The sequence below is a fragment of the Theropithecus gelada genome, chromosome 11 (assembly GCF_003255815.1).
Source record: "Theropithecus gelada isolate Dixy chromosome 11, Tgel_1.0, whole genome shotgun sequence".
NCBI lineage: Eukaryota > Metazoa > Chordata > Mammalia > Primates > Cercopithecidae > Theropithecus > Theropithecus gelada.
The window spans coordinates 11,711,016-11,733,478 of record NC_037679.1 but is presented as its reverse complement, the minus strand read 5'-3'; the positions used below and the strand labels follow the sequence as shown (position 1 = coordinate 11,733,478).

Here is a 22,463-nt window from a genome sequence, read left to right as displayed (position 1 = left end):
AACAAAAGCGTGTCCTCCATATTTTTGGTTTGACTTAATTAGCTCGCTGAAAGAGGTGAACAGCTGCTGGTAAAGCAATTCAAAAATTCAGACTTTAAAGAGACCGTCTCATAAATTACAGCACAAGCTTAATTCCCTAAGGAGAACTGGCAGGCAGAATAATTAGTCTCAGGACTATACTCTTAGAGCCAGTGAAGAAAGTCAGCTCAAAAAATATTCATTAAGCATATATCATATGCCTGGCATGTGCTAGTGCTGGGGATACAGTGATGAAGAAATCTCCTCAATGCCCCTAATGGAGGCACAACCATAAAACACCTAACTGTAACATGGTGAGGTATTAGCAACAATAGAAGACACAGAGGCAGCACAGAGGAGAGAGAGGAACTTCAGGGAGGTCAGGGAAAGCTCACAGGGGAGGCAATATGTGTAGAGGTTTTAGAGGATGGATAGGAATTTACTAGGTGGACAAGAGGAGGAAGTGGGCTTTGTAGTCAGAGGCAGCAGCATGGCACAAATAGGTGACTGTTGCTGGAGTGTGAAGTGTAAGGATGGAGAGGCTTAGTAGGTGGAGAGGGAGGGAGCAGTGGCATCCAGAGTTGGGGAGGCAGGCAGCAGATGTGTAAGAGAGGCCCCTTCACGTATGCTAAGAGCGGGGATTTTATCCTGTAGAGCTTGAGAGAGAAGTTAACACCTTGGGTGTCAGATGGACCCTGAGTCAGAAGGACTTTGCCACTTACTAATTGTGTAACTTAGGCAAGATGCTTCTGCTCCATAAGCCTCAGTTTTCTCATCCGTACAAAGGGGTTAATAATTGGAGTTACCTCATAAAGTTGTCATGAGAATTAAATTTAATGAAATAATGTACGAGAATTATTTAGTTCTTCTAGCACATAGTAAGTGCTCCATAAATGGCTGCCCTTATTGTTTTTAGGTGTAGAATATTCTTTCAGGAAACTGAAGTGAGAAGGGAAGTAGAGAATGTCTGATAGTGATCAGAAGATCGTTTGAGAACATGAACTTAGGATATAGAGCATTGGCTATTACGTGAGATTTCTGCCATCTAACTTTTATGCTTGGGTTCATATAATGAATGCTGACAGCCTCAAGAGACAAACCCTGACATCTGAGCAGCTTAACTTAACACAGCAAAGATTTAGTTCTCACTCACTGTCCGAGGCAGGTTAGGGCAGCTGCCCTATGTGGTTCTCCCATTGGGTGTCTCAAGGACCCAGCTCTTCTGCCTTGCAGTCCTGACACATGGGACACATGAACTCCAAGGTCACCAGACAGGGGAAAAGAGAGGGAGGAGGCACATGAGCTGCTTACTGCCCCACCCCAGAAATGACACACTTCAATGCCACTCATGTTTCATTGGCCAGTGCTAGTCACATGACCCCAAACCCCAACAGAATTGCAAAGGAGGCTGGGAAATGAGAGGAGAGCAAGGTTATTTGGTGAGCTCTGGCAGTCTGTGGCTCACCTTGCTCAGTCTAGATACCCAAGGCTGATTACCAGGCTGAGAATTCTCTCTCCCTTGGCCAGTGCAGGGATGATGCTGGCCATGATCTCTGCAGTCCACACAAACAATCTCCCTTTGGTTTGGACAGTACACCCCTGGCCATATCGCCATAAACTAGATAAGCTTGCATATTATATTTAGGCCTCCTTCATGTTTTTAGGGAGATACTGTAAGTCTCTTCAGATTTGGGAAATTTAAGTCAATTTAATGGTGAAGTAGAGATATCTTGTTCAGTGTTTCTTAAAGTATATTCCTTGAAACTCTGGCCCCCATAAAGTATTTGGCCAAAGAGAGGGCTCAATGGCCTAAAAAATGGTTTGGAAAACACTGAGCTTTGTGGGGATTTTTTGTTTGTGACAAGAACAGTACTTTATTTCTGATTCTAGAATTAACTTCCCTCCCCTTTCATCTTTAGTTTTTTTTTTAATTTTTGGAAAAATATAACTTATTTATAAAAGCATTATATGCTCATATTGGAGCATTCAGAAATATTAAAAACTAGAAAAAACCCACTGACACTTCCCCATTCACAAGTTCACCTCTCAGCTATCAGGTGTGAAAAACATTAAGTTTTGTATTACCCTTTGGTACAACAGAAAGTATCATGCATCTTTCTGTTATTATTGTTTAATACCATCCACCTGTCTATCCATTCATCCATCTATACACCCATCCATCTATCCACCCATTTATTTGTTTAATAGACTATTCATTAGAGTAGTTTTAGGTTTACAGCAAAATAGAGTGGAAGGTACTTGGGTTTCCCATTTACCCCTTACCCCCACACATGCATAGCCTCCTCCCTTATCAACATCTCCCACCATAGGGGTACATTTGCTACAACTGATGAACTTACACTGATGCAGCATTACCACCTCAAGTTCATGGTTTACACTGGGGTTCACTGGGAAGTCTGTGGGTTTGGACAAATGTATAATGACATGTAGCCATCATTACAGTACTGTACAGAATAGTTCACTGCCCTAAAATTGCTCTAGCACTAAGCATGTTAATGGGCCTAGAAAATCCTGCAATAAGATGCCTGCTTAATTTTTTTTAAACCCAGCACAGAATCCATTCTCATACCTTTTTTCCCATGATACCTATTAACTTTCCAGGAACTAGTGTTGCAGGGCAAAGGAGACCCAGTTTAACCAGCAATGCATTTTCAATTCTCGGCCTAGTGTGATTTCATCCATCTTTTGTAGTAAAGATCTAGATTTCAAAGGGCAATGTTCCTTGTCTAGTTTACTAATCTAGGGGTTGCTTTAACCCAAGAACTAATGACAGAGGTGGTCACCAAGGCCTGAGATGACACCGTAAGCCACTGTCAGAGGCAGAGGCAATGAGAACCCCACCTCCCAGGCCTCAGCCCCCTTTGATCTGCTGACATCCCCACACATCTGAGGCCTTTGAAATCTGCATGTGTCACTTCTGTCTTTTCATGATCTGTAATAAAGGTGATTCAGGGGTTGAGGAATTCCTTATTCATCCAGCCAGTCAACCCCTCATGGGAAGATAAGAAAAGGTCATCTTACGGTTCCTTAACCCTGGGCATAAGAGCCCTGGTCCCAGGATATCTCAACTCCTTAGAAAATTTCTAGGAAAAAAAAAAAAAAGATTTCAAGGACACCCTTTGTGAGTCAATCCTATGTAAAAATTCTCCTCTTTCAATGTAATCCATTCCTTGATTTTCTATTCTCAATGGCTGGAATAAATAAATTCATTTTTGTGCTTGTGGGAAAAAAGTGGCTAAAATGACGGGGCAGAGGGAAAATCTCATGTAACAATGAAAAACATAACCTTGATCTTCTTGAAGGGTCTGCTGGTCACCCAGTCACACTGACACTGCCCTTCTTCCCTTCAGAGGGAATGGACTACAGCCCCTCCTCTGAGGCAGCACTGAGAGCCCGCCCTCTCTCCCACCTAGGACACCCGGACGCTGTTATCTGTTCATCTGTGATCGGCGCCGTCTCCACGGCTTAATAATGCCCTCACAACTTTGTTCCCGGTGGAGTAAACACTGCGGCTATTATTATGTCCTGTCATTGGCCCAGTGGAGGCTGTGTCAGCCAATTACTCTCGGGTACCATTTAGCCATCCCATGAGGTCCCCAAGGGGAGCCCAGACTTCAGGATATCACTGAGGATGCAGTAACAAGCCTTGCCCTAAGCACTCTGCTGTTTCACAATCATCCTGAATGTCCCCTTGTCCAAGGCCTGGGCTGAGCACTGGGGTAGCAGGGGAGGGAAGGGTGAATCCAGGGGGCCCTGTCAATCGGAGAGAGGAAATGGAACACATACCCAGGACTCAGACAGCTTGAGAAATAAGAGCAATGAAACAATCCCACCTGCATGCCAGAGGAACAGGAGAGCTGTTGCTAAGAGAGGAGGAGACTTGAAGGCAGCTTAAGTTTGAGACAAGGAAATCGGGTTAGGTGGAAGAAGCAGCCTCTGTAGCTTAAAGGGGAATGAAGTTCTAGAATCTAGTTCTTGGTTTTAGATCTGAAGAGTCTTGACCTGTTCCCAATAACTGATCACATTTTGATGCTGAATTAGAAATGACAGGGTTGCAAATGACCTGAGCAGAGGTTTCCTGGATTGGATAAATGAGCCTCTTCTGCTATTAAAAGAAAACAAAAATGAAAACAACTCAAAACCTTAGGAAATATCATCTGCTAAACCACACCTGAGCCTTCCTGTGCCACCTCCCCAGGCCTTCTTCCCTCCCTCCCAGATAGCATGGTCCCCATTCTTAATCTAGAAATGCTTTAGTGGAGGAACCTTTTCACTCTGGTCCAAAGTCAACCTCCAACACTTGTGACCGGAGCTCTCTGTGTCCTGCCTTCCCCAGTAGACTGAGAGGTCTCTGCAGATGGGGCCAAAATCTCCTTCTGAACTTCCTTCTTGCACACAGGACAGAGCTGTCCTTATGCAGAAGCCTGGGAGGCAGGAGGAGGACAGGCTAAGGATGATTTTCTGGGATATTCTTGACCCTATTCATGGCCTTCTGAAGCAGAAGCAGCCTGGACATCGGCTTCACACACCTCCATCTCCCCAGACACACACCCAGAGGAGCCAGCCCCATTGCAAGTTTCCAGGGGCGATCTCAGGAGTAATAATCCCAGTAATTGGAGGCCAGCAGGTGGAGATAAGGTCGCTAAGCCATGATAATGCAGGAGGTGAGCCAAGTAAATGCTGGGTTCTGGGTCACTTTATAGGGATTCATGGGGAGTTCACGGTGGAACAGACAAAATTCTCGGTGAGTGCATGGTAATTTCCTACATGAAGAACCCAAGGGGCCTCAAGGGATCTAAAAGGAATTGTCGAGGTACAAATTAGGCTGACTCCAGCCGACCAGGCTATTTAAGGGGCGAGCTGGACCGAGAACGCAGCGTCTGTTTGCGCCCCTCCTGCCTCCCGCGCGGCCAGCACCGGTCCTTGACAGCCATGAGCCGCCAACTGACCCGTTTCCCCGGCGAGGAGCGCCTGGGCTTCAGCGGCTGCTCCGCGGTCCTTTCCGGCCTAAACGGCAGCAGCTCTGCCTCATTCCGGGCCGGGGTCAAGGGCTTGGCCTCCTTTGGCAGCAAGAGCCTCTTCTGCCTTGGGGGCAGCCGGCGCCTGGCTCTCAGCGCTGCGGCGGGGCGGGGAGGCGGCCGCCTGGGCGGCTTCGTGGGCACCGTCTTTGGCAGCGCCGGGCTGGGGCCCGCGTGTCCCTCCGTGTGCCCGCCCGGGGGCATCCCTCAGGTCACCGTCAACAAGAGCCTTCTTGCCCCGCTCAACGTGGAGCTGGACCCCGAGATCCAGAGGGTGCGCGCCCAGGAGCGGGAGCAGATCAAGGCGCTGAACAACAAGTTCGCCTCCTTCATCGACAAGGTGAGTCCTCGGGCATCGGCCTGTCGCCTGCGTTGGGCGCAGTGTGCACAGGGGTGCCGGCTCTGCCACTGGCGAGATGCGTGGGAACCTGGGCGAGTCATAACCTTTCCGAGCCTCCCTTTTCCATTTGTAAAACGGGCACAATAATGGGTCTTGCTCCAGTGGGTTGCCTTGAGGCTTAATTGGGATGATTACAAAGTGCTTAGAACAGTGCCTGGCACACACTTCCAATAAACAGGATGTATTAGTCCGTTTTCAAGCTGTTGATAAAGACATACCCGAGACTGGGAAAAAAAAGAGATTTATTTGGACTTACAGTTCCCCATGGCTGGGGAGGCCTCAGAATCATGACGGGAGATCAAAGTCACTTTTTATATGGCGGCGGCCAGCGAAAAATGAGGAAGAAGCAAAAACAGAAACCCCTGATAAACACATCAGACCTCGTGAGACTTATTCACTATCAGGAGGAGAATAGCAGGAGAAAGATCGGTCCCCATGATTCATTTACCTCCCCCTGGGCCCCTCCCACAACACGTGGGAATTCTGGGAGAGGTAATTCAAGTTGAGATTTGGGTGGGGACATAGCCAAACAATATCAAGGACCTTCATTTCTTTCTTGCATGAGACAAGACTGTGGGAAGGGAGGGGGCAGGATTGCCAAGGAATGGGCACTTTGAGAGCTTCCAATATCAGAAGAGGAGATGGGACCCACATTCAGGGCAGGGCATTAGGGACACAGGCCAGTAGACGTTGCAGGACATGGTGCTTGGTGCTTGAGGAGTGGGGTGAGAGCTAGGAAGGTGATAGAGGAGGTGAGAGAAAAGGGCCGGAAAACTGAAGGGTGAGGCTGAGGAGGCACTTGGAAAGAGTGCATGTAAGGTTACAGGTGTAGGCTGAGGGTGGGGTGTCCAGAAGTTGGGGTAGTAGGGAAGTTGTCTCTGGAGATTCCGAGGCAATGACCCCAGTGAGTGGAGAGGAGACAGGGAATGGGCTTCTCTTGTCTCCACCTGAGTAGAAGATCTAGACGGTGAGTGATAAGGGACAGCCTTTTAACAATAGCTGACATTTATGGTGCTGTCCCAAGTAATTCTCATTTACTAATGCACAACCCATCATTCTGTTGTTGTTCTGCCTTGCAGATGAGGATATTAGGACATGGGAGGCCAAGAAATGAATTCACCTTGGACAGGACTGTTGGTGGTGGACCGCATGCCACCACTATGCTAGGGAATAGGAAGTGAGGTGGCTGCAGGGCACAGGTCTGCATGGAAGAAACACAGCAGCTGTTCCAGAGGCTGGGGCATTCTCTTGCTCTTTTATGTCTGTTGTTCCCTAGCATGTTTCCTTCTGCCCCTCAAGCTAAGAGATAGGCGACAAGAGGTGTGTGGCAGAGGGCTCAGAGTTATTGAGTCTAAAAATGTGCACCCTGGCCAAGTATGAAGGAACCTTGTGAAGACGTGGTAGCCTGCTGTGAACAACAAAGAAATGAACAAACCAAGTGCAATTTAGGCTACACAACAGGAGGAAGGCTCTAAGTGCCAGTGTGCTTTCCAATGCCACTCCCCAGTCCCTGTTTCTCCCCTGCTCCCCATTTCTCTTTACTCAGAAAGCACCAGCATTTATAGCAAGAGAAGCTACCTCTGTCTCATGAAAACTCACTAAGGCAGAGGTGGGTGGTACCATTGCTTAAGTCCTCTTCTGATTTCTTATAGACTGGGTCCTATTTCTTGTCTTGGAGATCCAGGTGAGCATGTCCCTTGGCTGAATCCACCCAGGGATGAGCCTTGCTCTTTCCTACCCCCAATCCCCCAGGATGGCTGCCTCTGGTTTTTGGGGCCCTCTCCTCACTCTTGAGAGGCAACAGCATGGGGACTCTGGGCGATGACTGCCTTTGGGTTCCAGGTGCGGTTCCTGGAGCAGCAGAATCAGGTGCTGGAGACCAAGTGGAACCTCCTACAGCAGCTGGACTTGAACAACTGCAGGAAGAACCTGGAGCCCATTTATGAGGGCTACATCAGCAACCTGCGGAAGCAGCTGGAGACGCTGTCTGGGGACAGGGTGAGGCTGGACTCGGAGCTGAGGAACATGCAGGATTTGGTGGAAGACTACAAGAAGAGGTGAGTGAGTGGCAGGGAATATGCTTCTGGATGATCTGATTTCAAATGAGGTTTTTGTTTGGAGACAGCATTTTTGCTTCTTAGATCCTTTGCTGTTACCAGGGGAGGGAGGAACATCCAGTCAGAATGGGACTTAGGAAAATAATAGATCTACCTACACCGGTTCTCCAAACTGTCTAGGAAATGTGTGCTCAATTTCTAGCACTGAAAATGAAGGAATGGGGGAAAGAGAGTTGTATCAAAACCAGATGGATATCTCAAATGCTTTTGTAGTTCCTCCTGAGTGAAGTTTTCCATGGCAGTTCCCAGAACGTAAGACACTCCACCAATTCCAGAACAAATTTTAAATCTAAAAAAAAAGGATTTTAAAAACGTATTCCATGTTGAATCATGGCTGTGCTGCTGAATCCTGCCTTTAAAGAGAAGAATTGAGAATGTTTGAGGGATGATTGAGAATGAGTTGGAACCAGAGAGTGTGTCTTCCTCCAAGTTGAGCCAAATATGAGAGAGTAATAAATCAAGGCTCGGTGTGACCTGATATTTTGGAAGTTTGCTTCCAGATGCCAGGATTTCTAGCGGCAGGTGGCTTCTTCCACAATTCAAGTGGCTGGAGATGGTCAGAGCTGAGTTCTTTCTCTTGCTCCATATTCAATCTACTTGCCCATCTCTATTCTGAAATTCCCTCAAAGCAGAACCCTGGCCCAAGCCCTGCATGAAGAACCTGAGGAAGGAGGGGACATGGTCCCTGACCTCAGAGAGCACACAGGTTGTGAGGACAGGCTTAGAGAACAGTTTCAGATAGCCACCAATAAGAAGAAACAAATACAGTGTGAACTGAGATTGGTGGAATTAAGATGGGAACTGGAGCCCAACTAGAGATGCAAGCAGGGTCTGGAAAGAACAGGGGGCTGCCGGGCATAGTCCAGAAGTCCCAGACAGAGGCATCCAGGGGTGGTGCTATCTCTGGGCCTTTCAGATTGGAGTGGTTTTGTGCTCCTGAACACCATGAACTAGTTGAGCAACCACAGATGAGTCTCTGTGTCCTCTGTGAACTTTAGTTTTAGTATTTATGAAAACCAAATACTGATATCTGCCTTGCTACCTAACAGAGCTATTGAGAGGATAATGCCAGCCAGACAGTAGTATATTAGCAGCTTTGAAAAGAATCCAAGTGCTACACAAATGTAAGACATTGTTTTCCCTATGTCAGAGGTCCTGGCTTCACTAGTAACTAGCATTATGACCTTGGCCAAGTATTTTCATGTCTTTTGCCTCATTTATAAAATTGGGATAATAATAGAATGTACTTCATAGGGCTGTTGTGGGGATCAAATGAAATAATGTGTGTGAAGAATTTAGCACAGTGTTTAGCACGTAGTAAGAGGTACAATAAATATTAGCTGCATTTATTAGGAGTATTTTTAAATTGATTTTATCACTCATCTCTTCTACCTGTGGGTCCTCATGCCAGGTTTTTGCATCTCTCTTACGATATTTCATAAGAAATGCTAATCATATATCACCTGCGAATTAGAATTTTCAGTGTATGTGCCTTCTTGTTAAACTCTGAGCTTCTAGAAGATTCACAGTGTATATGTCTTAAGCATCATTGTATACACTGAAGCTTTTCTCATAGATTCTCTGAAATGGTTTTTGAAAACTCTTCACAATTAAAAAAATTTCACAATTAAAAAATTGAAACTGCAACTTTTAATCATAAGTTTAAGTAGTTTCAAAGAGTGTAATTTAAAATGTATTATGTGTATTCCTATTGGAAATTGTAATAGCCACATCACTCATTTAGATATATCCAAATTGCATCCAGGTGCTGCGGCAGGTTAGTGCCCATCACCCTTCATCTAAAAAGGCAATGAACGGGCTCTGCTTTAAAAATCATAACTTTTACCTTGATCCTTTTCTTATTTGAACTCCAATTTTCATGCCACTTTCCCTACATAATTTTGTTCTAATATAATATATTTTTATGTCTCTAAGTCTTTTATTGATCACCCTATCACAAAATATGCATGTATCTTGAAACTTTAAAAAGTGTACTTCTTGTGGCCTGTATTCCCAGCACTTTGGGAGGCCAAGGTGGGTGGATCATTTGAGCTCAAGAGTTCGAGGCTAGCTAGCCAACATGATGAAACCCCGTTTCTACAAAAAATATAAAAAATTAGCTGGGCATGGTGGCGCGCATCTGTGTTCCCAATTACTTGGGACGCTGAGGCACTAGAATGTCTTGAACCTGGGAGGCAGAGGTTGCAGTGAGCCGAGTCATGCCACTGTACTCCATTCTGGGTGACAGAGCAAGATTCTGTCAAAAAAAAAAAAGAAAAAGAAAAAGAAAAAGAAAAAAAGAAAAAGAAAGTTTACTTTTTGTGATTGTAAGTTTTTAAATGTCAAAAGACTTATTTTGGGTTGAGTTATCCAAACAACAAAATATATTGCTAATTTTGTTAAATAAGTATTAAACATAAGAACTGAAAAAAAATAGAAATTACATTTCTTAATGAGTTGAATGGGGTAGATTTTTTTCTAAGTGGCTTAGTTATCCATGTATGAATATTGTTCTTATTGAGCTGAGATAGGATTCTAGTCCTGTGTGTTTTCCATTCTTAGGTAAGTGCTGGGAAACTTTAATCATATAAGTAGATTTTAATGGAAGGAGTTTTGCAAGCCCAATGTTATTTAGTTCTCAGAATGCCTTTCCAGTTTTTCTGCTTTTTCTTTCTTCCATAGTGCTGTTTCTAACATGCTGCATAATTGACTTATTTGTTGTGTTTGCTGTTTGTCTCTCTCTGCTTCATAAGGGCAGGGAAATTTTTGTTCACTTACTTATCCTAAGTGCCTACAAAGTACCCCACACTCAACATATATTTTCTTAGGTGAATGATTATATGTCAAAATCACATAATGACTCATCGTTAAAGATCATGTTTAACCATCTGTCAGCTGACAATTCAGAACCTTCTTTTTTTGAAAGCAAAACTTAAAAACCATCTGACTTGCAAAAAGAACTTGTGTCATAGTCAGCAAAGTCATTATCTTCCAAATTTCTGGAAGATTTTTCCATAAGGCTTTACCAAGACTGATCAAATGACCATGCTTATACAACTTATTCTGTCCTTTAGGAGCACCATGTTTAATCCAATGGATCAGAAAGGACTGGAAACATAAAACATTGTTAATACTCAATACACCTATGCCAATTCTTTATCCTTAAAGAATAATGTGATTCTGCCTCATGTTTTTGTACACGAATACACACACTGGCACATTTTTGAGACTTTGGAGCTGCAGATTTACCTCATTCAATTTACATAGAAAATATCTGCCTTCTAGCTTCATTGGAAAAGCCAGTCTTCATGTTCAAATCAGAGACATGAGTTGCTTTTTATCAGAAAAAGCCTGACTTCATTTCTCAATTCAAGTAAAAATAAGAATTTGTACTTTAGGGACTATTATAAAATCCACTCAGCAGTAAACTAAGAAATATGTCTTGTATAATAGGTTATTGAAAGCACTCAAGATTAAAATGATTTAGATTTAATATAACTAATACAACTATGTTATAAAACAAGAGAAATCAATATGTACTTTTTCATGGTTTAACTTTTAATTATTCATTGCAATATATTTTTAAATAATAAATTATTTTTAAGTTTATAATGCCATAAAACTTATCATTTTTATTTTTAATGTGTGTGTTGAACTTAGTGTTTGGCCTCTAGAAGTAAATAATGTAAAATTATTTATAACTAACGTCATTGATTTTGATAGCCCACTTACTCAAAAGTTTTCTGTGTATTTTAGGAAATAGATATAAACTACTAAAAAATAATTGGTCTGGCAACTACCATATGTTTTATTTTTATTAAGAGGAGGTAGACATTATTAAGCGTTTTGTAAGATAATATAAAATAAAGTTTGACTGAATAGAAATAGCTGTTTCATGACATAATTTGATTAAAAGGTTTCAGTTGTCTTTTGAATAAGACACAGAATCTGGGATAAATCGTATAAACTGCTTTCTGTGTGTTTTATATAGCATGACTAGAAAGATCTGCAGCCTCAGAAGACATCCTAGTCACACTGGAAATAACTCCCTTCACTACCCTGCACGGCTTCAGCCGTTCAACAGTGCCTTTTTTTTTTTTTTTTAATACTTTAAGTTCTAGGGTACATGTGCACAACGTGCAGGTTTGTTACATATGTGTACATGTGCCGTGTTGGTTTGCCGCACCCATTACCTCATCGTTTGCATTAGGTATTTCTCCTAATGCTATCCCCAGCCGCTGCCTCCACCCCATGACAGGCCCAGGTGTGTGTTGTTCCCCACACTGTGTCCAAGTGTTCTCATTGTTCAATTCCCACCTACGAGTGAGAACATGTGGTGTTTGGTTTTCTGTCCTTGCAATAGTTGCTCAGAATGGTGGTTTCCAGCTTCATCCATGTCCCCACAAAGGACATGAACTCATCCTTTTTTTTTATGGCTGCATGGTATTCCATGTTGTATATGTGCCACAGTTTCTTAATCCAGTCTGCCATTGATGGACATTTAGGTTGGTTCCTAGTCTTTGCTATTGTGAATAGTGCCACAATAAACATACGTGTGTATGTGTCTTTATAGTAGCATGATTTATAATCCTTTGGGTATATACCCAGTAATGGGATCGCTGGGTTAAATGGTATTTCTAGTTCTAGATCCTTGAGGAATTGCCACACTCAACAGTGCTTTTTGAGGAGGGGGCTGCCAGGGACATGCCTTAGGAATGAGCAAAGAGCTGAAAAGGATTGTTTATGTTAAGTACATGAATAAAAAAGCTATTACCTAGCCTTAATTCTTTTTTTCACTATTTTACTGAGGTAAAATACACATAACAAAATTTACCATCTTAGCCATTTTTCAGTGGACGGTTCAGTGGTATCAAATACATTGCAACCATTATGACCGTCCACCTCCAGAACACACTTTCCATCTAGTGAAGTGGGAACTGTATACCCACTTAACACTAATTCCTCATTTCTTCCTTCCCCTCTTCCCAGCCCCTGGCTCCCACCATTCTACTTTATGTCTCTGACTTAGACTACTCTACGTACCTCACATGAATGAGATCATTTGTCTTTTGGAATATTTGTCTTTTTGTGATTGGCTTCTTTTCACTTAGCAGAATGTCCTCAAGGTTCATCCATATCGTAGCATATTGTAGAATTTTTTTCTTTCTAAGTCTGAATGATATTCCATTGCATGTATACACCACATTTTGCTTATCCATTTATCATTAATTATTTCTTACCAATGCTCTATTTTGTTACCATACTCTCACAAATGTCCTGTAATGTATTCTTTGAGAATAATAAGGGATGGAAGAGGTAAGCTCTTTAAATAAAATGATTAGTTCCCTTACCTCCCCAATCAACAACATGTCTGTATTAAGAACATCCCAGTCCTAACCAAATTTCTGTGTCTTAGACCTTGCTTCTGTTTCTGCTTCACCTGGAACATAAATATGTATAAGAAATAGGTATAACATACAGTTTGAAAGTGACAACAATGCTTTTGTTTGGTGCCTAGGAGGTTTTTGCACCCTGAGTCATTGCACAGTATCAAGATGCCATGTGCCAGAAGGGAATGCCTTTTCACCTCTGCTATAATGTGGGAGGGGCTAATTGTGACAGGGAGAGGGACAGTAGAATCTGCATGACATGTCAACCACAGGTGCTGTCTGAGGCAGGTAGTTTTAAGGCAGACTGCATAGGGACAGAGGAGCTGGAAATTGATTCCTTTAAATATGTCCTTGCCTGCATCCCCTTTAGGAAGGTTATGTGTGCCGCAGGGGTACATGAATCCCAGTTTGAAGACCCCCACACTGAGCTCTCAGCACAGAGGTGATAACTAACTGTTCAGTGAATGTTTGCAGAACTGAATTACCTCATTGTCTTGCCCCATGCAGGTATGAGGTGGAGATTAACAGACGCACAGCTGCTGAGAATGAGTTTGTGGTACTCAAGAAGGTAAGAGGGGTGCAAGGTGGGCTGGAAGAAGCCTAGAGGCCTCCCTGACCACCTGGCACAGTGATGCTTGTAGGGTGAGGAAAGGGGCCCTGTAGGTCACTCAGTCCCTTGAGCAGGGGTGACTGGCACTTTAACTTCCCAACTCCTCCCTCCAAGTCCCTTGCCTGGGATGCATGCTGTTTCTAGAATTTGCCAGTCTAAAATCTGGGCATTTTACTGCACTACTGGTGTGGCCATTGCACTGCATGTTAGTTGGTTTACTCTCAGGGACTGAGCCCCCCATGAAGCCCAGGGTGAAGGGAGCAGAGAGAGCAAGGCTTCCTGTGGCAGGGAGGGAGGGATGGGCAGGGAAGGCCCTCTCAGGGCTGTTGACTGTCACGTGCTCCCAGGACGTGGATGCTGCTTACATGAACAAGGTTGAGCTCCAGGCCAAGGTGGACTCCTTGACAGATGAGATTAAATTCTTCAAGTGCCTTTATGAAGGGGTAAGGACTTGGCTGACCTCTCTTGGGAGGTCTACTCCTTTAACAAGTGGCTTCTGGCCCCTGGCTGGAGGGTGGTGTGGACCAAGAATTGGGAGGGAGAAAGTTTTCAACCTGGTGGCCCTGACATTCACCAAGGCCCTTCTGGGTGCTGAACAATGAGTTAGGTTTTGAGGAGTCCATGAAGGAGAAGAAATTATTCTCATCCTCCAGGAGTTCACAGCCTGGCAGGAAAACACCATGTAGCTGAGATTTCAGAGAGCAGAGGAAGGAATGGTGGGTTCTGCCTGGGCCTTCAGTGAAGGTTCTTGGAGAGAGAGGAGAAAGAGGAAGATTTCAGTGGGTGCTGAGGGGGGCAGAAAAATGGAAGGTCCAGGAGCCTGTCCTGTGCTAAAGCACGAGGAATGAGGAAGGGTGCAGAGGCCTGGGGAAGGGACCAGTGCTGGTGACTCCCTAGGGGCCTTCACATGCTAGGTAAAGAGTTCAGACTTGGTGCTATGGGTGGAGGGTGGTGGTGGCTGGTTTCTGAGAATGAGAATGTAGAAGAGGGCAAGAGTGGTTCTGAGTGTGTAACGGAGAGAGGAGTCCCAGCGTTTGGGGCTGAAACCTAAGGCGCTCATTCACATGCCTGCCAGGCACTGGTGCTGAGGCAGAGTTCAAACGCTGAGGAGTGGCAGAGAGGGACGGTGGGGAATTTGCCCAGGAGGACCAAGAAAACTGGTTCCTCATGAGGACCCCTTAACTAGCTCCCCTCCCCAAACCGTCTCCAGGAGATCGCTCAGATCCAGTCCCACATCAGCGACACATCCGTCATCCTGTCAATGGACAACAACCGGAACCTGGACCTGGACAGCATCATTGCCGAGGTCTGTGCTCAGTACGAGGAGATCGCCCTGAAGAGCAAGGCTGAGGCTGAGACCCTGTACCAGACCAAGGTGAGCTGGGTGCCAGGTGTGCTGAGTCCCACTGGCCACAGCTAGCACCCTCTCAGCATGTGTGCATGTGTATGTGTGTGTGTGTGTGTGTGTATTTGGGCTCAGTCAAGACCTCCTTTGTCTCGGAGTTGAGCCTTGTGGAAATGCCACCCCATGCGTAAGGGAGATTAACTACAGTCTCTGCTTGTTTTGTGGACATATATGGGGCTTAGCCCTTGTCCTGTCATGGCCTTTGGCTGAGGCCACACTAGCTACAACCCTGATAGGATTCTGACTCTGTTTCTATTGGTGATTCACATATATTGTCTTATCTTCATGTTTTCTTCATGTTTCTAACTTTGGCAAATTGAGGACAGGAAATTCAAACTCTGCCAAGTCCCTCATATTTGAGAACCTGAGGATCCTATTGAACTAGGGCAGGACCTTTTCTGTCCAGAAGAAAAGGAACCTGCCCTAGTTCAGTAGTATCCTTGTGTTCCTCTTCTCTTGTCACCCAACCTCAGATCCAGGAGCTGCAGGTCACAGCAGGCCAGCATGGGGATGACCTCAAGCTTACCAAGGCTGAAATCTCTGAGCTCAACCGCCTGATCCAGAGGATCCGCTCAGAGATAGGGAATGTGAAGAAGCAGGTGGGTTCTATGAAATGAATCCACTAACAGTATTTATTGAGTCGCAATCTGGGCCACACATAACATGAAGAAAGGGTAAAACACAGTGCCCTCCTTAGGTTCTCCTCTAATTTACCAGGAGAGGATGATCTGAACAGATGTGGAGGTATAAAGCAGCCTACACACTGTAGGTAAGTGCTGCAGGAGCCCAGAGGGGTGGGAGGTGAATGAGGACCCCAGGGAAGCTTTGCAGGAGGTGGAATTACACCAGGAGAGGGGAAAGAGCAGGTGAAGGAGCTGGCAGGAGCAATGAGCTTAGGTAGGGATGTGCACGGCACGCGTGCAGGTGGGCTTGCCTATCTGGGTCAGGGGGATCGCTGCTCAGCAGGGGTGGCAGGGAGCAGGGGACAAGACTGGGTAGGAATAGGCAGGCCATGGTGTTTAAACCTAACGCAGGAGGTAAGATGGAGCCATTTGAAGGTTTTGCATGATGATTCCTTGTGGAAGGAGAGAAAATCCAACAGGAGATTTTAGAACAAAATGGAGGAGGCACAGCCCCCACAACCTAGATTGGGCTCAGGGCCATGCACTCGTTGGGGAGCTTCCTGCACTAGTGCTGTGCTGTGGGGAGGGCACTGCATTGAGGTCCTGCTCTCTGGGACGTAGTACCCCTGCAACCACACCTGTGGTTCTAAAGCAAGCAAACCCATGAGTTCTCAAGTTTGTGGAGGCAGTGCAAGGGTTTAAGACCCCATCTCCTTACCCTCCTCTGCACCCCATCTTTCACGCTGCATGGTGCATGCTTACACATGTACACACACACACACACACACATACAGACACTACTCCTCTGTGCTCATGGTAGTGGGAAGAAGAAAGACCAGCATTAAATAACTTGTGGTGTTTTTGTTTAATCAAGAGCTATGTAAGTGCAGAAAAAACACAGATGTTTGAAGCTACCCTCCGTATTCTACTACAGTGTTTAACTAATGAAATGCTATGTGTTTATGGTTGGATGAGATTATTACCAGAAAGTGACCTTACTTTGGTGGTCAGGGAAGATATCCTCTGTGGGGAACAAATGGGGATCACTCACAATGCTGAGTCCCCATTGGGGCTCCTTTTGAAGGCCCTCAGCTAAGGTGCTTCCTGCCCTTCTGGCATCCTCCATCACATGCAGAGTTTCTTGGCATTTGGTGTCCTCAGCATCCATGTGACATTTGTTTGAAAGGATGCTAGAATTTCAAGTCCTCTCAACTCAGGCCATGTTCAGAAGACCCAAGCTTTTGGTGTCCCTCTGCCCCAGGTTCACTCTGTGGGATCTTGGTCAGTAAAAAAGAACAGAAGACAGTTTGACAAATTCAGGTGACAGCGTGTGTGGCCACTCCATGAATGATTAAAACCTCTACAGTCCCCAGGGTGGGGAAGGGTTTTCTGTGGCTAGAAGGCTGGGTCCTAGGCATCTCCTTAAGGCTGTGAGCCATTTATCCAAAATGTGAGGGCATTGGCACTGCTGGGGGCCTGCCCAGCAGAGGAGGATGGCGACAGCTGGACAATATTCTACAGCCCATTTGGCCTTGGATCAGCTGCTTTCCTTGGTGTGAAGTAAATGGGGCTCTACAAATCGGCATACCCCAGACAGAAAACCTCACCTCTCACCAAAACCTTAGTTGAAGGAATACATCAGGACTAAAGGGCTCAGGAAGCTCCCTGGGGGCTTTCACATACGTGCAAGCACACAGCCCTAGCTGCAGTTATGCAAAGGTATCTTCTCTAATTAATATATATATATATAAAATTTTTTTTTCTTTTTTTTGAGATGGATTCTCCCTCTGTCGCCCAGGCCGGAGTTCAGTGGTACAATCTGGGCTCACTGCAACCTCCGTCTCCTGGGTTCAAGCGATTCTCCTGCCTCAGCCTCTTGAGTACCTGGGACCACAGGCAACTGTGTGTCATCACTCCCAGATAAGTTTTGTATTTTTAGTAGAGACGGGGTTTCATCATGTTGGCCAGGCTGGTTTTGAACTCCTGACCTCAGGTGATTCACATGCCTTGGCCTCCCAAAGTGCTGGGATTACAGGCATAAGCCACCATGCCCAGTCTATTTTATTTATTTATTTATTTTTAATTTTAATTTTTGTTTTGACTTCTGGGGTACATGTACAGGATGTGCGGGTTTGTTACATAGGTAAACGTGTGCCATGGTGGTTTGCTGTACCTATCAACCCATCACCTAAGTATTGAGCACAGCATGCATTAGCTGTTTTTTTTGTTTGTTTGTTTGTTTGTTTGTTTTAGCTATTTTTCCTAAAGCTCTATCTCCCTCCACCCGCCAACTGGCTCCAGTGTACATTGTTCCCCTCCCTGTGTCCATGTGTTCTCATTGTTCAACTCCTGCTTATAAGTGAGAACATGCGGTGTTTGGTTCTCTGTTCTCAGTTATGTAAAGGTATCTTCTAAGCCTGTTACCATTTAGCATAGTTCTCTGTGGGATTTGGGGACCAAACTCTAAGTGTGGCAAGTTTATAGGACATTTTATTAGTAGGAACTTTATTAGCCCTCATGTTTTCCCTGTGATTTATGGGATCTCCTAAAACAACCTGTACACTGCAGAGCTGAATGAAGTCTAGCTGCTCACGGACTTTTTTTTCAGAATTGACATAAGAATCTTACAGCTGATATTTCAGGCCAGGAGGGAGAGGGCAGGGGCCACATGCCCAGGCCAACCACTTTCTCAGTGCCTTCCCCTCCTTCCTCCCAGGTGAAGGTTTTCTACTTTCAGATGCAGAGGAATGAGCCAGGGTGAACCATGCCTGGAGGGAGGGGAAGAACAGACTCACTTCTAGGGATGGCCAAAGTTGGATAAACCAACAGGATCTCCAAGCACTTACCATCAGTCAGGACAAAACGAGGGGAGGTTGTCCAAGCAAGATCTCAGAACTGGGCTCTAAAACTCTTAAGTGCTGGATCTGTTTGCCCTTCAGTGCGCCAATCTGGAGACGGCCATCGCTGACGCCGAGCAGCGAGGGGACTGCGCCCTGAAGGACGCCCGGGCCAAGCTGGATGAGCTGGAGGGCGCCCTGCACCAGGCCAAGGAGGAGCTGGCACGGATGCTGCGTGAGTACCAGGAGCTCATGAGCCTGAAGCTGGCCCTGGATGTGGAGATCGCCACCTACCGCAAGCTGCTGGAGGGCGAGGAGTGCAGGTGAGGGGCCGGATACCCCGTGTCGGGGCCGGTTTTATCTCTGCTGTGGTAGGAAGCTCCAAGGGAAACAGTTTGGTCCTGTTTAGGTCCTGCTGAAGTAAAACCATACAGCAAATGGGGTTGTCACATGATTAGGAAGGCTGAAATTGGACAGCAAGAAAGACCAAATTGTAAAAAATCCCAAAGGTTGTGGGAGAGGAGGTATTAATGCCGGTAATGTTTGAGAAACAGTATCCCCTGACCCTTCATGGTGCATTTTTGTGGGTGGGGGGGGAGAAGCAAGACGGCCTCTAAGGGCCGTCCAAGTTCAAGGTCGCTCCAGCAAAGCCGGGGGCTCCAATGGGGAGGTAAGCTCATTCTTCTTAATCGTCTAAGACCAGTGGAATGACTAGAGGGAAGTGGAGGCCTCATGGTCCCACACAGCAAGCAGTTCCAAAGCATCTTGATGGAGGGCTGACTCCTTGCAGCAGATTTTCATTTCTCTATTTCTTGGGAGGTCGCACTGGGATGTGTGGGAAGAAAGGAGGCTGGGTTGGGGTTGGGAAGGCACGTTCTGCGTGGAGAGGCTTATTCACAGAGGTGACTTCCAGGTGGTTGGGGTGATTATTTATGGGGGATTTACCTGTTTTTCTTCTCCTTCTTCAGGATGTCTGGCGAATATCCAAATTCTGTGAGCATCTGTAAGTATCTGCAGATCTCAGTTTTGCCCTTAGTCACCTTGCCAGAAGTCCGAGTCCCTGTAATTCATGACACCAAAGAGAAATCAGAATGACAGAGGGGGCTCAGGGGAGACTTAAGGGCAAAAGGAATGAACTGGCTGTAGTAACTAGGGGGAAGCAGTGGATGGAGAAGACGATCATGAGAGACAAAAGTACAACCTATAGAAAGATCAAATGATACTCATGAGTGTATCATCCAACGAATGATGCTTAATGGTGACATTATTTTTCTGTTGACCAAAACAAAGGCCCCAGATTGTAGTTAAGGGGGACTGAGGGGCCTAAAGGGTTGAGTGATGGAATGAATGAATTAGATGGAATGGTTGAATGAACGAATGAGAGCACATCCTCGGCTGTAAAAGCTGCAGAGCCTGTGTGGAGATGCTGTGGTGCTGAGAGACAGGGCCCTCAGTGGCCCCTTTCCTCATCAGCAGACCAGCAGCACCAGATGGGCCCTGGGAAGTGCCTCTCTTCATTTGTCCTGCCCATGGGGGAAATTCACACACTAATTGGAAAAGGTAAAGTGTATGAGGCTAAATGCATGAAAAATGAAGCCGTATGATCAGTGCTGATAAAAATCTCTTAGTAAACTGAAACACACAACAGAGACAATCCATCTCAGCAGGAAGCCACTGCAGGCGAGAGTAAAGGGGGTGGCCCAGGATGCCCCAGGAGGGGCTCTGACGTGGGGCTAGAGCTGACTGGGGCTGAGATCTTCTCTCATCCATTCCAGCCGTCATCAGCAGCACCAGTGCTGGGGCAGGAGGGGCTGGCTTCAGCATGGGCTTTGGCACCTCGAGCAGTTATAGCTACAAAACTGCAGCTGCAGACGTCAAGACCAAAGGCAGCTGTGGCAGCGAGCTCAAGGATCCCCTTGCCAAAACCTCGGGGAGCAGTTGTGCCACCAAAAAGTCCTCCAGATGATGGACAAGTGGTTGGCTCTGTGAGCAGAAGGCTTCCCAACCCATCCATTTCCTCCCTCTCCTTCCCTGGGCTCCCTTTCCAAGTCAAGAAATGCTTTGTCTGTCACTACAGTCCCAACTCCATTTCCTCTCCCTGTTGTCCTCAAGGTGTGATGCTTCGATGCAAGGAGTCCAGTCATGAGCTCTCTCAGTGGCCTCCTTCTTAGTCCCATTTCGTTGGGTCATTGCCTGAAATGCAAAGACAACACACATACCCAGGATGTTTCCCCATGGCCAGCTACAAGCCCCTCTGCCTCCATGCCTTTCTAGGCCCTTTGCTGCCAAGGGACTCTCTTCATCTTCTGATTGGGATTGTGTCCAGTCCTCTGCTTCTCCTGCAATAAATGAGTAAATCTGTTTGGTTCTCAGTTGAATCTGTTGCCCAGAATGTCACCATCTGCAGGGCCTTAACTTTTCTTCATCTGACAGTTGTTTCACTCTGGGTCCTGGGCTCATGTGGCTCTTCACTGGTTTTAGCCAGGTAAGTACTGGGAGAGGGCTGATCCTTGTAAACAGTTGAAATGTATTACCGAGGCCGCTGCCGGGCAGGCCCTTTGCTTCAAGTGCCCTGTGCCACCTATTCTGCACAATAGCCCTGTGAGACATCATTACCCCACATCAGATACAGATGTTAGAGCTCCGCACGGCTTCCTGCTCTGGTTCTCAAAGCACCCATGGCTGTGCACGCTCACTGTCTGTGTAGCGAGTGGTCGTCCCTTCATTCTCCCCAGCGTCTCACTCTCCACCACCCACCACTCACTCCCCAGTCCTGCTCCCACACAGTGACCCTGCCTTCCTCTTCTTCTAACCGACTTCCTTTTTACCCTAATGTGTAAGGCCTGTGTGTGTATATGCTTATAGCCTCTCTGTCTGAGGTATATATGAAGTAGTGGCTCGTTTAACAAATATTTAGTGAGCAAGGCATTGCTCAGGCACTGGGATTACCAGAATAAACAAAATAGGCATAGACACTGGCCCCACAGAGCGAGAGTGAAAATATGAGTGATATATAATATGAAGTCAAGCAGTGTTAACTACTATGAAGAAAAATTCAGTGGAGTAAGAAGCTGAGAGATTCAAGGATGCTCTTTTAGCTCTCTCTGTGTGTGTATGTGTATGTGTGTGTATGTTTGTGTGTATGTGTGTATATGTGTGTGTATGTGTGTGTTTCCGCAAGAATGTTTGTTTCTCAGAGTCAGCACAGTTGATTTGAGAAAAACCCCTAACGCAAGACCATCTTTCAAGTGCAAGTTTCGTTTGAGGGTGGCATTCAGAGTGCCCGAGATCCTGTCTCCGCTGCATCGTTTCCCACTTTATTCTCTAGCCTTTCCCCATGCAGGCCAGACTTTTCACACCCGAGGGCCTTTGCACATAACATTTTCTCAACCTCAGGTGTCCATTACGCGCTGATGGACGGCCTGCGCACCCTGCGTGGCCTGACTGAGACTCCACCACCCACATTTCTGTGGTGCCTGGTCCCTCCAGGTGGACTACCCGTCTTCAAGCATTACATGAGAAGGATCATTTCAGTCATGGCCCAACACCTCCCTGCCCCACACCTGCATTCTACAGGCAGGCAGACTGAGTCCCAGAAGGCTGAGTGATCTGTCCATATTCAGAGCACTGGCGAGCAGCCGGGGCTGGACCAGTGGCCTTCACACTCACAGCCCTGTCCTGAGCCTGTGTTAAAGCCGACACTCTATTTTTCTGGTGTCATGTCAGCTGCTCACATGTCTGTCCCTCACTCCATGCCCTACATCCCCTTGTTCCAGGGTCTGGCTCATAATCAGCACTTTTGCAATGAGAATGCATGCCTTAGTTCAACCCACCTTCCCTGGGGAAAAGAGCTGGATATACACACAACATACCCAAGTCTCGATGGCCTGGTGTGCAAGTGATAAGACATATTTGTGTTAATAAATTTGTGTTTTATATGCATTTGTATGCAGGCAGTCACTCAAACTGGGACACTTGATCTAAATAAATACTAAGCTGGATCCTTGAACAACTGGCAAAGCCA

At 46.0% G+C, this 22,463-nt stretch overlaps 1 protein-coding gene across 3 annotated transcripts; it reads left to right on the top strand.

Moving 5' to 3' along the window:
* The first annotated feature begins 4,746 nt into the window (after positions 1 to 4,746).
* Positions 4,747 to 20,800, top strand: KRT72 (keratin 72). 3 transcript variants are annotated; one of them, XM_025403087.1, is made up of 10 exons: positions 4,747 to 5,397; positions 7,300 to 7,514; positions 13,472 to 13,532; positions 13,922 to 14,017; positions 14,785 to 14,949; positions 15,453 to 15,578; positions 18,542 to 18,762; positions 19,408 to 19,442; positions 20,215 to 20,424; positions 20,552 to 20,800. In XM_025403087.1, the coding sequence occupies exons 1-9, from the start codon at positions 4,972 to 4,974 to the stop codon at positions 20,403 to 20,405; spliced, it is 1,536 nt and encodes a 511-aa protein (XP_025258872.1). In that variant the 5' UTR covers positions 4,747 to 4,971; the 3' UTR covers positions 20,406 to 20,424; positions 20,552 to 20,800. The 3 variants fall into 3 exon arrangements, with proteins under 3 accessions (XP_025258872.1, XP_025258871.1, XP_025258873.1); XM_025403086.1 differs by having other exon boundaries at positions 20,215 to 20,800; XM_025403088.1 differs by lacking the exon at positions 15,453 to 15,578 and having other exon boundaries at positions 20,215 to 20,800.
* Positions 20,801 to 22,463: the final 1,663 nt, after the last annotated feature.

Excerpts from the sequence above, each read along its gene's own strand:
- KRT72 (XM_025403087.1), top strand. The coding sequence starts at position 4,972 with ATGAGCCGCCAACTGACCCGTTTCCCCGGCGAGGAGCGCCTGGGCTTC. Across the intron at positions 13,533-13,921 it reads AGTTTGTGGTACTCAAGAAG|GACGTGGATGCTGCTTACAT; the intron begins GTAAGAGGGGTG and ends ACGTGCTCCCAG. Across the intron at positions 19,443-20,214 it reads TCCAAATTCTGTGAGCATCT|CCGTCATCAGCAGCACCAGT; the intron begins GTAAGTATCTGC and ends CATCCATTCCAG.